This window comes from Osmerus eperlanus, unplaced genomic scaffold (assembly GCF_963692335.1).
Source record: "Osmerus eperlanus unplaced genomic scaffold, fOsmEpe2.1 SCAFFOLD_168, whole genome shotgun sequence".
Lineage (NCBI taxonomy): Eukaryota > Metazoa > Chordata > Actinopteri > Osmeriformes > Osmeridae > Osmerus > Osmerus eperlanus.
Window position 1 is genome coordinate 11,453 of NW_026911683.1, and position 13,802 is coordinate 25,254.

Sequence of the window (13,802 nt, forward strand, 5' to 3'; positions counted from 1 at the left end):
TCACATTCACACAGATGCTTTATCCAAACAAATTCCTTCAACTCAACTAAAGGAACACCACTCAGGTGGGACAACACAAACTCTGCATACAACGTACACAGTAACCCTTCTCTGGGTTCACGTCTTAAAAACAAACTGAAATGAGGTGGGGGGGGGGCAGTCTCGTCTGCCCCTGGCCACACCCAGGCCTGCTGTTGGCCAACCAGGGGAACACAAAGTCACTTGGCTGCTCCTGATTGGTTCTCCTGGTCTGCAGAGGGCTCATCATTTGTCTCCTTGTCCTCCCGGCTCCTCCTGCTCTTCTTGTGTTTGTGTCTGCGGTGGCCATCTCCCTCCTCACTGTCCTGTTTCCTCCTGCTGCTGCTACACACACACACACACACACACACACACAATATAGCCTTGTCTATCATTGTTGTGTGCGCTTGTGTGTATATGCGTGTGTGTTTGTGTGTGATACCTGCGTGAGGACTTGTGCCTGCCCTCGTCCTTGTCACGAAGCCTCCTCTCTCTGCTGTAGCGATCTCTGTAGCCGCGCTCCTCGTGATCCCTGTGGTGTGGCCTCTCCTCCTCGCTGCACACACACACACACACACACACACACACACACACACACACAGGTCTGCTTGGTATGTGTGTCTGGGGTGCATGCCTCAGAGTTAGCACCCACTGACTGGCTAACTCCCTCAGCTTAGCACTACCACATCTCACACACACACACACAACTACATAAACACACACACATGACGTGAGCCCTTGGAGGGGAGAGGGTTTCCACTCCTTCTTCTCTGCTGCCCCATCTCTCCTCCCTCCCCCTCTCCCCCCCCTCCTCCCTCCCCCTCCCCTTCTCCCTCCGTCTCTGTGTGTGGGGAGAGACAGCTGTGCTACACCAGTCCACTAGAGCAGAGTTCTGTTGATCAATGACACTAGTTGGACCAAGGACATGCGTGTGTGTTAGTGTGCGCGTGTGTGTATGAGTGCGGGCTGTGTGTGCATGTGTGAGTGTCAGAGCCAACATCTGTCTGTGTTGATATCCATTAATGAGGCATCTGGCTGCCGATCAACACGAGTGTAGCTGGGAAATATGTGTGTGTGAGAGTGTGTGTTTGTACAGTACGAACATGTGTGTGTGTGTGTGTATGGGCAGACTGCAGGGCAGTGGACCAGTTTGTGTGCATGTGCTTTCCTCTTCCTCTCCTCTCTTCTCCTCCCTCTCCCCTTCTCTGCACCTCTCCAGGAATCCCTTCAATCATTCCGCACCCCCCCCCCCCCCCCCCCGTCCTCCCGTCCCCCCCACCCGTCCCACATCTGGGCAGCAGTTCCCCTCTCCCCTCTCTGCTCTCTTCCTCTCCTCCTCTCAGCCCCTCCCCCCCATGCATGTCCAGCCCGTCTGCTGGGCAGGTGTGAGGGGCCGCTAACACACACCAGGCACCACGTGTGGACCAGGCACGGCCCGGGTCCAGCTGCTACGCCAGGGGTGACCCTAGCCCAGCCGGGGAGGGAGGGGTGAGTCTTACCTGTGGTAGAGGGGGGAGGAGGGGCTGTGTTGCCGCTCTCTGTCCCGCCCTCTCTCCCTCTCCTTGTCGTGAGCGCGCTCCCTCCCTCGCTCTCTGTCCTTGTCGTGGCCTCGCTCCCTCTCTCGCTCCTGCCGGGAGAAATACTCCCAGGCCTTGGCGCTGTCAATCACCCCGGGCCAGCCTGGGATCGGAGGGTACACACCTGGAGGGGGGGGGGACACAGGCAGGCTAGTCAGCTGATAGGAGAACGGGAGGGGTAGGTGGAGAGACGTAGGCAGGCCAGTTGCCTGATGGGAGGGAGGGAGGGGGGGCACTTACCTGGAGGGAAGGGGAAGGGGGGGGCGGGGGGTCCATCATAGCCCTCACAGTGAGAACTGGAATACAGAATACAACATGAATTATACTGTGATCATGGCCTGTCATGTGTAGTGTAACGTAGGTTACGTATTGTTATACAACCTGTCATATGTAATCAAATACCATTTCATTGGTATATACGCCCATAGAACTGCACCTAAACCAACCTAAGACCCTCTGAGAAGACAAGGACAAACTCGCAGGAAAAACTCTGAATGGAAGAAACGTCCGAAAAGTCAGCGCAGGTCAGTGAGAACATTGGGCGACACAGAGAGGTGCAGGGCAGAGGTACTGTACGTGCTGTCCTGTGCACTGGGTTATGTTATGCTATGTTATCACAAGTCATATGTTCTGTGTTATGTACTGGGCATCACGTTGTACAAACAATAACGCAGGGACAAATGAGATCCACATTCTGGAAAAAATAGGATACTGTTGTTTTTCAAACCCTGTGAAGACGATCTATTCTAGTCATCCAGCCCCCTCCCTCCCTCCAAACCCCCCTCCCTCCCTCCACCCCCCCCCCCCCTCCCTCCCTCCACCCCCCAGCCAGGCTGGGATGAGCACACTGAGCTGGAAGTCATCCATTTTAGTGTCCGATCAAAGAAAGAGGACAAACAAATACAGAGAGAAGGAGAGAGGGAGGGGGAGAAGGAGAGAGAGGGAAGGAAGGAGGGAGGGAGGGAGAGAAAGAGAATAGAGGGAAGGAGACAGGGAAGAAGAGAGACAGACATGAGGGTGACTTCATGATCAAAGGGCCGCTTCCGATGCAGAGTCTCCCAGACGTTTGATGTGATTGGCTGGCTGACAAGGCTCAGCACACGCCGGCCAACCAGGGGAGGAGGCGGAGCTGGGGGGGGGTCTATTATTGGCCTGGCGCCACGCCCACTTCCGACAGAACACTTTTCAGAGGGCCAACGTGTGAGTGTTTCCTCCAAGAAGCTTGTTACCAGGTGTGAGCCAGAACACACTGATCTACAAATAGCCCATCCCTCTATCCATCTATTTATCCCTCCTATCATCCATCCATCCCTCCCTCTATCCATCCCTCCATCCATCTCTCTCAGGTCAGCACTAAAACATCATATGAATGTGAGTGTGTGAATAAGTGACTGAGTGTGTGTGTGTGTGTGTGTGAGAAGATGAAATGATCCATAAAAAGGCTCAGAGGATCAAAGGTGGGCTGAGAGGAGAGGAGGGTAGGATGAGGGAGACAGAGAGAGAGAGAGAGAGAGAGAGAGAGAGAGAGAGAGAGAGAGAGAGAGAGAGAGACAGAGATAGACACAGAGGGAACAGGAATAACGTATGAGCTGTAAAGGCAGACTCCAGAAGGGATCCGCTCCCAGAGTGAGTCCATATAGGAACATTGAGACAGCAGGGGGGCAGTGTGACCTGGGGAGGGAGGGAGGGAGGGATGGAGGACAGATGATCCGGGGGAGGAAGAGAGGGATGGAGGAAGGGAGGGATGAGAAGGTGACTGGGGTCTCAAACAGGACGCCACTGTTGGTTTGCTGCCTTATTTGGCCAGAGGGCAGACAGTGGACAGGGGGGGGGCAAGGACAGAGGCCCCCATGACACACACACGGCAGACTCACTTCCTGTCTCCAGATAACCTGCAGCCCAGAGTCAACCTCCCTGCATGGCTAATGTCTCTCTCTGTGTCTCTCCACCTCTCTCTCGCTCTCTCTACTGTACCTTCCTCTGTCCCTCTCTCTCCCTCCCTCTCTCTACACCTTCTCTCTCTTGCCTGTGTGTGTTCCTGGCTCTGATATCTCCGGCTGGAGAGTAGCAGCGTTCCCGATCTCTCTCCCGGTCTCTCTCCCGGTCTCTCTCTCTGTCTCTCTCCCTGTCTCGGCTGTGTCTGAAGTCTCTCCTCCTTCTATAGCGTACGCAGTTGGCCAGGCACGGATACAACATAATGTACACCCACTAATACACAACAAACACATACAAACACACACAGACAAACAGGGCTTACCTGTCCAAGGACGGGAGGAGAGAGGGGGGAGGGGCTCCAGGTAGAAGGGGAAAGCCTGCAGGACAAAAGAAGGGGGGGGGGGGCATTCAACAACCTAACAGAAAGCAGCCTGATAGGAAACTGAAAGCAGCCTGACAGGAAGCAGCCTGACAAGAAGCAACCGGACAGGAAGCAAGAAGCAGCCTGGCACGCAGGGGTAAATTCTGCTGAATCACACCACCCAGTAACACCACTCAGCCAGTAACACCAGCCACCCAGTAACACCAGTCAGCCAATAACACCAGTCAGCCAGTAACTCCAGTCAGCCAGTAACACCAGCCACCCAGTAACACCAGTCAGCCAATAACACCAGTCAGCCAGTAACTCCACCCACCCAGTAACACTAGCCACCCAGTAACACCAGCCAACCTGCCAGTAACCAGTCAGCCAGTAACACCAGTCAGCCAGTAACTCCACCCACCCAGTAACACTAGCCACCCAGTAACACCAGCCAACCTGCCAGTAACCAGTCAGCCAGTAACACCAGTCAGCCAGTAACACCAGCTACCCAGTAAGTCAGGGTTAGGAATGCTTACCAGGTGGAGGGACACTGATGGGGATCCCTGCAAGGCACATCAACACACACATGAACACCACACACACTCAATTATAACACATCACTACACACACACACACACACACACACACGAATACCACACACACTCATTTTAACACATCACTACACACACACACCCAGGGAGAAACCCAGTGACTTGCGTGGCGAGCAGTGCAATGTCTTCATCATAGCACCCTTTCACCTTCGTACAGCAGCCTTGTCAAACGACTGAGTGTCCTTCTAATGGCCACAGTTTGTAACGCGGGGCAGCATGTGATGTAAAGAGCCCCCCCCCCCCCCACACACACACACACACACAGCTCCTTTGAAGAGGAGCACACACACATCTGGACGCCATGCCTCTCTGTTTTTCCAGAGACCCCCGATGGGAGAGCGACATGAGGCGCCCTGTGTTCTTAAAACAGAACAACTGTGAAAGAGGAGGAGGAGGGGGGTGGGGGGGGGTTGGTAGGGTGGAGAAAGAGGAGGAGGAAGAGGAGGAGGGGGAAGAGTGTCTGGATGAGAGAGAGAGTGCACAGGTGTCAGTCTGCAGGATGGGAACCTCTAACATTAAACAAGGACATCTAGCCTTGGACACACACACGCACACACACACACACACAGTCCTCTGATAGTTGCACCAGAGAGGAGCCAGTTGTTGATGTGGTATGAAGGACAGAGAATCAGCTGTGATGGCATAGTGATGTCTCTGCCTCTGGCATAGCTGCAGGCACCGTCTTAAAAACCTCTCTCCGGTCCTCCACCGCCCCCCCCCTCCCCCGCCTCCCCCCCCCCCCCCCTTATGTTTGACTCCATAATGACCCCTATGTCTCGATAGAGAACATTTTAATCAGTTAACTGTTGGTTCCATTTCAAAGCAGTTTGTTAGCTTGATGGAGCATCTTTAAACTTGAGCAAGCAGGTGACACAGACAGCAGACCAGACCCAGACACTGGAGAGCGGGGGTGTTCAATCCTGGTCCTCAGGGGCCGCTGTCCTGTATGTTTTAAATGTTTCCCTGATCCAGCACACCTGATTCAAATGAATGGTCGTTATCAGGCTTCCACAGAGCTTGATAACGACCCATTCATTTGAATCAGGTGTGTTGGAGCAGGGAAAAATCTAAAACATACAGGACAGCGGCCCTTGAGGACCAGGGTTGAACCCGCCTGCTCTCCAGTGACCCCACTGCGCCAGGAGAAAGATAGCCTTTCCTCTCTCTCCCCCCTACCTCCTCTCTCTCTCCCCTGCCCCTCCTCTCTCCCCCCACCCCCTCTCTGTCTCTTACCTCCTCCCTACCCCCTCTCCCCCCCCCCCACACCTCTCTGCCCTCCTCTCTTCATGGTCGGTCTGTTCAGCACATTTCGCGTGCCACAATCTGCTGGCCCAGCACAATTCCGTCGTCCAGGAGCTATTTTTATCACACTCCAACATTTGCATCACAAAAGGAGGCAGAGCCTATGACTTCACAATGGAGGCGGGGCCACAGGGAGAACACACACGCACACACCTGTACAGAGAGGGGGGACAGGATGTTGGGTATTTGGGTTGTATTAGCAGCTCTGGCATTGGTCAGAGAGATGATACACAGAGCTAGCAGAGGATAGAGTGTGTGGGTGTGTGTGTGTGTGTGTGTGTGTGTTAGGGTATGCGTGGGTGTGTGTGTGAGGGTGAATCGGGGGGCTGCTATTTTGGCATCTTTGAAGATGAAAAGATGACAGAGCTTAAGCTGAGTCTGAGCCAGGGGGCTTCCTGCCCCTGCAGGATGAAGACACACAGAGACACACACACTCCACTCATACATACACCCACACACCACTTCTACACACATCACACACGTGGAAAATATTATAGACACCTGGAGGAAGACACATATCCATAACACACTTAGGTGCACACACACACACACAAAGATCACTGCAGGGGGCATCTTTACAAACACACACTTTGTACAGCTGAAGGTGACATGATGCCTGCTGGGTAGTGGAGTTTTTCAAGGGTCTCACCGCACGGGATTCAAACCAGCCTCTCTCAAAAGTTCAACACCCCCAACCTCAGGGTTGAACAGATGTGTTGAGGGTGGGTGGTGGTGGTGGGGGGAGGGGGGGTGACTTACGTGGAGGGGGGATGAGGGGAGGGGCGGAGCTGACATTGGGGGGAGGCAGGAAGGGTGGAGGGGGGATGTTGGGGGGGAAGAAGGGAGACATCTTAGTGGGAGGGGCCTCTGCATCAGATGAGGGCTGTGACACCACCTGAAGGACACACACACATGCACTGATTCATTGTGGGACCGGGGAAAAAGATTGATGTTGACATACACACACATGCGCGCACACACACACACCAACACACACAAACACTACCTGTATGTTATTTCCTTCGCTGTTGGGGCGCCGTCGTCCCTCCACCCTGCTGATGCAGCCAGACTGTCCTCCAATCACATCGATGGTGCCGCTGGATATCCTGCTGGAAACACAGGTCAGCGTGGGAGACAAGGAGAATCACCGTCGGTGAGGTGCATGCTGGGAGCAGACTGGATGTTGCCCCCCCCAGCACATGAAACCATCCCTCCCTCCCCCCCTCAGTTCCCCCCAGTCCCTCTCTCCCCCCACGACCCACGCCAACTATTAGCACATACTCATATCTGGGTCACTGGATAGACACACACATACACAGAACAATAACCCATTTCTGTCACTAGGTCTCCATCTGGAGTAACCATTACAAAGCAAAACATCTAAACTGCGTCAAACACCACAGCTGTCTACCAGTCTGTCAGTACCAGCCGGTCAGTACCAGCCAGTCAGTACCTGCCAGTCAGTACCTGCCAGTCAGTCTGTCAGTACCAGCTGTCTGTCAGTACCAGCTGTCTGTCAGTACCAGCTGTCTGTCAGTACCAGCTGTCTGTCTGTGTATGGGGAACTGTGTATGTGTGTTGGAGGGGGATGTGTATGCATTTGTGTGTTGGATTGTGTGTGTGCGCGCATGCCAGGGGGACGACTGTGCATGTGTGTTGGAGGGGTATGTGTGTGTGTGTGTTGGGGAGGCGACTGTGTGTGTGTGTTGGGGAGGCGACTGTGTGTGTGTGTGTGCGTGAGAGAGAGAGAGAGAGCACCAGGTGAGATCACAGCGAGGTCTGGAGCAGCTGGGTGAGAGCTAGCCTGGCGTCTGGCCAGTCTGGGCTGGAGAGATGACTGGACTCAGTAATTGGGCAGTAAAACACCAGGAGCTGCACTGGAGCCCGGCCCCCCCCCCCCCCCCTCCCCCCCCTCCCCCCCCCACCCCCCACCCCCAAACTCTGCGCAGGTGGTCGTTAACGGCAACATGACTGGAGGGGCACATGAGGTCTTCATTTGAGAGGTCCAACATCAACTGACGTGACGGCCAGAGGCATCGCCTGCTCGCAATGTCAACATGTAGTCAGTCTGTCTGAGATACCTGGCTCTTTAGAGGGCAGAGGCTAGTGAGTCAGGGTAGAGGCTAGTGAGTCAGGGTAAAGGCTAGTGAGTCATGGTAGAGGCTAGTGAGTCAGAGTAGAGGCTAGTGAGTCAGAGTAGAGGCTAGTGAGTCATGGTAGAGGCTAGTGAGTCAGAGTAGAGGCTAGTGAGTCAGAGTAGAGGCTAGTGAGTCATGGTAGAGGCTAGTGAGGCTAGAGTACCTGGATCTGGAGGAAGAGTACTCAGAACGGCCCCCTTTCTCTCCATGGCACATGCGCCCCTGCTGGACCTGGTGGGAACAGCAGCAGAGTGCTCAGAGTGTGCTCAGAGTGTGGTCACGGTAGCAGAGTGTGGTCAGGCTGCTTGTGGTCGTACCAGGATCTTGGTGGAGGGCAGGCCCTCGTAGTTGGCTCGCAGTCGCCTCTGCTTCTCACAGTGGGACTTCCACGTGTCCTCATTAAAGCCATAGTTGAAGTAGTCAGAGATGTCGGCACCTACACACACACACACACACACACAAACACACGCTAAACAGATGTCCTCCCTCCACTCGCTAGTCACACTCACACCTGCATAAACACATGCAAACACGAAACACACACACTTGCTTGCCCACACACGTGCACAAACACACACACACACACACCTGGCTTCCTCCAGGGTTTATCCTCCAAAGACTCCACGTCCACCTCCATGACGGGCAGGCCACTGATGCTGCCTCCAGCCTGCAGGTCCACCCCCCGGGGCCTGGAGCCAACTGCAAGAGGAGAGACACGTTCACCTGCACACACATGACACTGAGGAGGAGGAGGAGAGAGGAGGAGGGAGGAGAGACACGTTCACCTGCACACACATGACACTGAGGAGGAGGAGGAGGGGAGGGAGGAGAGACACGTTCACCTGCACACACATGACACTGAGGAGGAGGAGGAGGGGAGGGAGGAGAGACACGTTCACCTGCACACACATGACACTGAGGAGGAGGAGGAGGGGAGGGAGGAGAGACACGTTCACCTGCACACACATGACACTGAGGAGGAGGAGGAGGAGGGGAGGGAGGAGAGACATGTTCACCTGCACACACATGACACTGAGGAGGAGGAGGAGAGAGGAGGAGGGAGGAGAGACATGTTCACCTGCACACACATGACACTGAGGAGGAGGAGGGGAGAAAAGGGGGAGGAGAGTGAGAAGGAGGGGGAGAGGAGGAGGAGGGAGGCTGGTTACCTGCTGAATGTGTCCTGCCATCTGTTTTAATATTGAGATTAACAGGGGAGGCTCCAAAGACACTGAGAATGAGAGCAGAGGCAGGCACACACACACACACACACACACAGTTATTGTCTTCACTACAGGACAGCTGCACACACAGTTAGACATGCTGTCTGCAGGCATCCAACTGTGGAAGAGCTTTAGTGGAACTAGCCTTGGCCAGCCCCTCATATTTTCACAATTATGCTTTTTGGTTGTCGGTTGAGGATTTTTCATGAATATTCATTTTGAAGCTTTCTTAAATGCTCGTATTGATACATGAACACGGCATCACATATAACCCCTCCCTGTGAGACAGCATGGGACCTTTTCAACCAACTCCCATTTCATCAAAATATTTTGATCATTAGGGTATAAAAAGAGCCAAGATTTATCACCAAATAATCAAAAATAAAATTTCTGCGCAGATTTATGAGAATCAAGACCAGGACTGATGATTTTAGTCGTCTGTGAGTATGAACCATAGCGGTTAGTTTGACCCCAAAAGAGGTTTGGGAATTTGTCAGGAAAGCTGACAGGAATATCACCTGTACTGAGAGGATCCACCAGACTTTATATTTCCAATGGTCACACACACATCATCATCATCATCATCACTGTCACTGTCACTGGCTCCTTCCTCCTGCACCGCCTCCTGTTGGTCACACACACACAGTACACAAACACAAGCATACACACACGCACACACAGCATATTTTAATACACAGTCCCGTGCTGGGAGAAAGGGATGTTTGGATGTATGTGTGTGTGTGTGTGTGTGTGTGTGTGTGTGTGTGTGTGTGTGTGTGTGTAGGGCTCTCTGCTCCACCAGCACCTTCTCTGCCTTCTCTTCTCCGCCCTGCTGGAGAGTCTCCCCTTCAGCAGGCTGGGCAGCACCCCTGAAGAGAGGACAGGACAAGAGGGGGAGGAGGGAGGAGGAGAGGGGAGGAGGAGGGAGAGGGAGGGAGAGAGTGGAGGGAGGAGGAGAGGGGAGGAGGAGGGAGAGGGAGGGAGGGAGGGAGGGAGGGAGAGAGTGGAGGGAGGAGGAGAGGGGAGGAGGAGGGAGAGGGATGGAGAGAGTGGAGGAGGAGGGAGAGAGTGGAGGGAGGAGGGAGGAGGAGAGGGGAGGAGGAGGGAGAGGGAGAGAGTGGAGGAGGAGTGAGGAGAGGGGAGGAGGAGGGAGAGGGAGAGAGTGGAGGAAGAGGAGGGAGGAGGACGGAGGAGGTAAAGAGGGAGAGGGAGGGAGGGAGAGAGAGAGTGGAGGAGGAGGAGGGAGGAGGACGGAGGAGGTAAAGAGGGAGAGGGAGGGAGGGAGAGAGAGAGTGGAGGAGGAGGAGGGAGGAGGACGGAGGAGGTAAAGAGGGAGAGGGAGGGAGGGAGAGAGAGAGTGGAGGAGGAGGAGGGAGGAGGACGGAGGAGGTAAAGAGGGAGAGGGAGGGAGGGAGAGAGAGAGTGGAGGAGGAGGAGGGAGGAGGACGGAGGAGGTAAAGAGGGAGTGGGGAGGAGAAGGGGCATTTTTCGCAGAGTGCTTGAATGCAGTTGTAAAATGGAACACGGCGGTCTTCAAGTCAGCTAACGGCTAGAAGCTCAGAAAGAGCTTTCTCTCTGCAGACTCTCTGGGGGAACTTAAGACCACGGGCCCGATATGAGGATTATCGTTTATATAACATGCTCCTACGAGCATGCTGTGCACACTCATACGCACAAACACACACACGTACTCACAGACGCACACACACACACTCGTACTCACACACACCGAAGCGCATCAGCGTCTCTCCAGTCCCAGAGGAGGTGACGTTGGTGTAATGGATGATTCACGCTACATTTACTCTGAGGAGATGTGGGCTGAGAGCTGTGTCCAACATGGCTGCTACAACAATGACCCCCTCCCCCCTCCCTCCCGGGCCTCACTCTCACTTAACAAGCATCCAAATAGTTCCTAATGTTCCACTTGACTGGCTTCACATTTCAGCGGCCTCACACACACACACACACACACACACACATACACACAGTGGGCGGCGATAAGCCCTGGTCATTGCCGAGCAGTAAAAAGTGCATTAGATGCGAACGCTTCATTAGTGTCGCACAGTTTCAAATGTGGCATCGCATCGCATCCTGGATCAGGTCACTGCTTTCTATCCCGGCTGATCTCTCAGGATTAGAGAGGCTGAACTTCGCAGTCATTATGGCCATCCGATGGAGATAGAGATGGTACTTAGTAGGGCTTACGTAGCTAGAGGTGTTATGATACTCATATACTATATATTTGATGTCATTTGTTTACTTTCCTATAGACATTTGATGACAGAGATGAACAGACTAGAACTATGTGCATGTGTGCGTGAAGAGGCTGTATGTCTAGGTGTAGGGTAAATTTCTTGTCTGTGCAAACTTTCATGGCGATTAAAACCTCTTTCTGATTCTGATTCTTCTGATGGTGTGTGTGGGATTCAAGACTGTGTTAGAGAGGAGGTGCTAGATCAGTGTAGGACTGTGTGTGTGTTTGTGTGTATGGATGGCAGATGTAGTGTTACCTGCAACTACGACCAGTAACCTGGAACTTACCTGTCAGGTTCCGACTGCTCCGCCCCCTCCTCACCTTCATCTAACAGAAACACAGTCTGTCTCAGTATATGTAGGATACGACAACAAAAAACTATGTTCAACCTATTCATCTACTGTATATGGCTGGATCCAGATATATGTCTGTGTATTTATGTATGAGATGACAATTTCTTAGCTCTTATGACACTCCTGCCCAGGGCTCTCTCAGAGAGTCTCTGATCCACGCGTCCTAACAGCTGGTGGTCGACTCATTGTCGCAGCCAGGGGTTTAAACAGCTTTTCGTAGCTGGCAAGTGTCAGTGTCACTTAACTTTCTTAACTTACCACCATATAACCATTCCTCCTCGTCTTCTCCGCCGCTTCCATCAGTCGTTTTGTCCGTTTCTTCAGCGGACATATCAACAATCTAGTCTAACTAACTTGTTTTGTCTCTTTACCGTAGCAAGCCAAGCACGTGAGCGTTAGTGCTACGTTAGCGACAAATGTGTCAAGTTTACAACAAATAATTGCAACACCTAAAAACGTATACAATCGTCAACCATAAGCTAATAATCAAAATTACAAGCTAGCTATCGTTGGCTTGTTAGCAAGCGATGACATTACAAAATAACGGTAGCCTAAATGTGACAGCCGATAATGAAGTGACAGTTTGTCAAACACGTTTCTATAGGGACAGTTCACTCACCCTTCAACCCCTGTTAGCCCACGCTATAACAAATGACGTGCTACTATTGGTCAGTGTGAGGTTCGAGAAGATTGATCTTTATTGTTACAATGAATCAACTGATTACATGGATTGAATATCAGTTTGAAACTCACACTTGTCAGCTTTCATAATCAAACTATGCTACTAGTTTTCAGACTTTCATCAAGTTCAATATTTCAACTTGGTTTCGTACATTCATGACACGGAATCTGCTAGGACTGTATGTACACGCGAAACAATAACTACAGTTATCCACCGCAAATGTTCACATTTTCACAAATAATAGAATCATGACTGTCTTCACAAAAAGAAGCCTTTTAATGAAACGCCGGTGCTGCATAGATGGTGACGTATTTCTGTCGCGACGCACACTGCCACGTCACCTCTAGGAGACTCATGTGTTGATGTTGTTGTTTTGGAATGACGTCTGGTGAAGTTTTGGTTACATTCTTTTAATTTTCAGTTGGTTGTCAAACAACTGCTATCGACAACATGTTAACGACTGACGGGTTTACGGGTTTCCCGGCCCAAATGTGGGAGAAGGTGCTGTCGAAAGTGAATAAAGCACTTGTTTTTATGGATGACAAGTGTGCGGAGAGTCTTCACTGGAACGGGGGAGCCGCCAGTTTATTCGAAGCAGGTGCACGAAACCTAAAGCAATTTTCAAGCTTCGAGGCTGGCGGAGAAAACGAACCGAAGGCGGTGTTTGTGGTGAGCACTCTGCTGAAAGGTATAACGGCCGAAACTATCAAAGACATCATAAGCCTTAGCCACTTCCAATATTGTGTTGTCTTCACGACCGTCGCTCACTCAGTTCACCTCCTCGCCAACAACGTCAACACTGAGTTAGAGGGGACCCCGGTATTTGACCAGTTCGAAGAGAAGCTGTGCGAGTGGATGGGAGACATGAACTACACCGCGGAGGTGCTCAGCGTCCCGGTGGTCTTCTCCCCGGTATCTCAGCAGCTGATCCTCGCACACACATTCCCGCACCTCTTTCCGCTGCTGTCACCTGACCTGGAGGTTTTAAACTCCAAGCGTCCGGCCAAGAAGAGGTTTGCCAGTTTGTCGGAAGTTGACCTGCAGTCTCTCCCCCCCGAGTTGCAGATTGAGATTAAATCCTTGGCGTCCGTGCTGAACTCCATGTTCGAGGCCACGAGCACCCGGGAGGAGTGCTTTGCTGTGGGACCAATGAGCAGGCTGATTGCTGGGGAACTAGCCAATCACCCACAGTCTAGGAACCGTAGGAAAGTGGCTCCAAATAAAGCTTCAATAGTGTTTATCGACAGAACACTGGACCTCACAGGTAGTCTGATGCCAGGGGTGCTCCCTGTCAACCAGTCTAACTCTCTCTCACCTCTCTCACACTCACTCACACACACGCATGCTG

General features: G+C 52.7%; 2 protein-coding genes across 6 annotated transcripts in view; one reads left to right on the forward strand and one right to left on the reverse strand.

The window, feature by feature from the left end:
• On the reverse strand, nucleotides 1–12,885 carry LOC134016451 (pre-mRNA 3'-end-processing factor FIP1-like). 5 transcript variants are annotated; one of them, XM_062455813.1, is made up of 17 exons: nucleotides 12,031–12,885; nucleotides 11,707–11,746; nucleotides 9,971–10,034; nucleotides 9,734–9,790; nucleotides 9,112–9,173; nucleotides 8,531–8,641; nucleotides 8,260–8,378; nucleotides 8,106–8,173; nucleotides 6,811–6,913; nucleotides 6,564–6,699; nucleotides 4,428–4,454; nucleotides 3,853–3,907; nucleotides 3,622–3,753; nucleotides 1,836–1,891; nucleotides 1,518–1,719; nucleotides 461–574; nucleotides 1–363 (listed from the first exon to the last, which is right to left on the reverse strand). In XM_062455813.1, the coding sequence occupies exons 1-17, from the start codon at nucleotides 12,070–12,072 to the stop codon at nucleotides 219–221; spliced, it is 1,533 nt and encodes a 510-aa protein (XP_062311797.1). In that variant the 5' UTR covers nucleotides 12,073–12,885; the 3' UTR covers nucleotides 1–218. The 5 variants fall into 5 exon arrangements, with proteins under 5 accessions (XP_062311797.1, XP_062311795.1, XP_062311794.1 ...); XM_062455811.1 differs by having other exon boundaries at nucleotides 6,811–6,910; nucleotides 9,684–9,790; XM_062455810.1 differs by having other exon boundaries at nucleotides 9,684–9,790.
• The window catches only part of LOC134016449 (sec1 family domain-containing protein 2-like), a gene marked incomplete at its 3' end in the record, with an annotated part of 24,869 nt that continues 23,848 nt past the window's right edge, over nucleotides 12,782–13,802 (forward strand). The window contains exon 1 of the mRNA XM_062455808.1: nucleotides 12,782–13,718. Coding sequence (XP_062311792.1) covers nucleotides 12,905–13,718 — 814 coding nt within the window. The remainder of the gene's footprint in view (nucleotides 13,719–13,802) is intronic.

Bases quoted from the DNA above. Each gene is read 5' to 3' on its own strand.
- LOC134016451 (XM_062455810.1), bottom strand. From the start codon at position 12,103: ATGTCCGCTGAAGAAACGGACAAAACGACTGATGGAAGCGGCGGAGAA. The intron at 10,035-11,706 runs GTAAGTTCCAGG...TCCTCTCTTCAG, and splicing joins GAGCAGTCGGAACCTGACAG to GGGTGCTGCCCAGCCTGCTG. The intron at 4,455-6,563 runs GTAAGTCACCCC...TGTGCCTTGCAG, and splicing joins TCCCCTCATCCCCCCTCCAC to GGATCCCCATCAGTGTCCCT.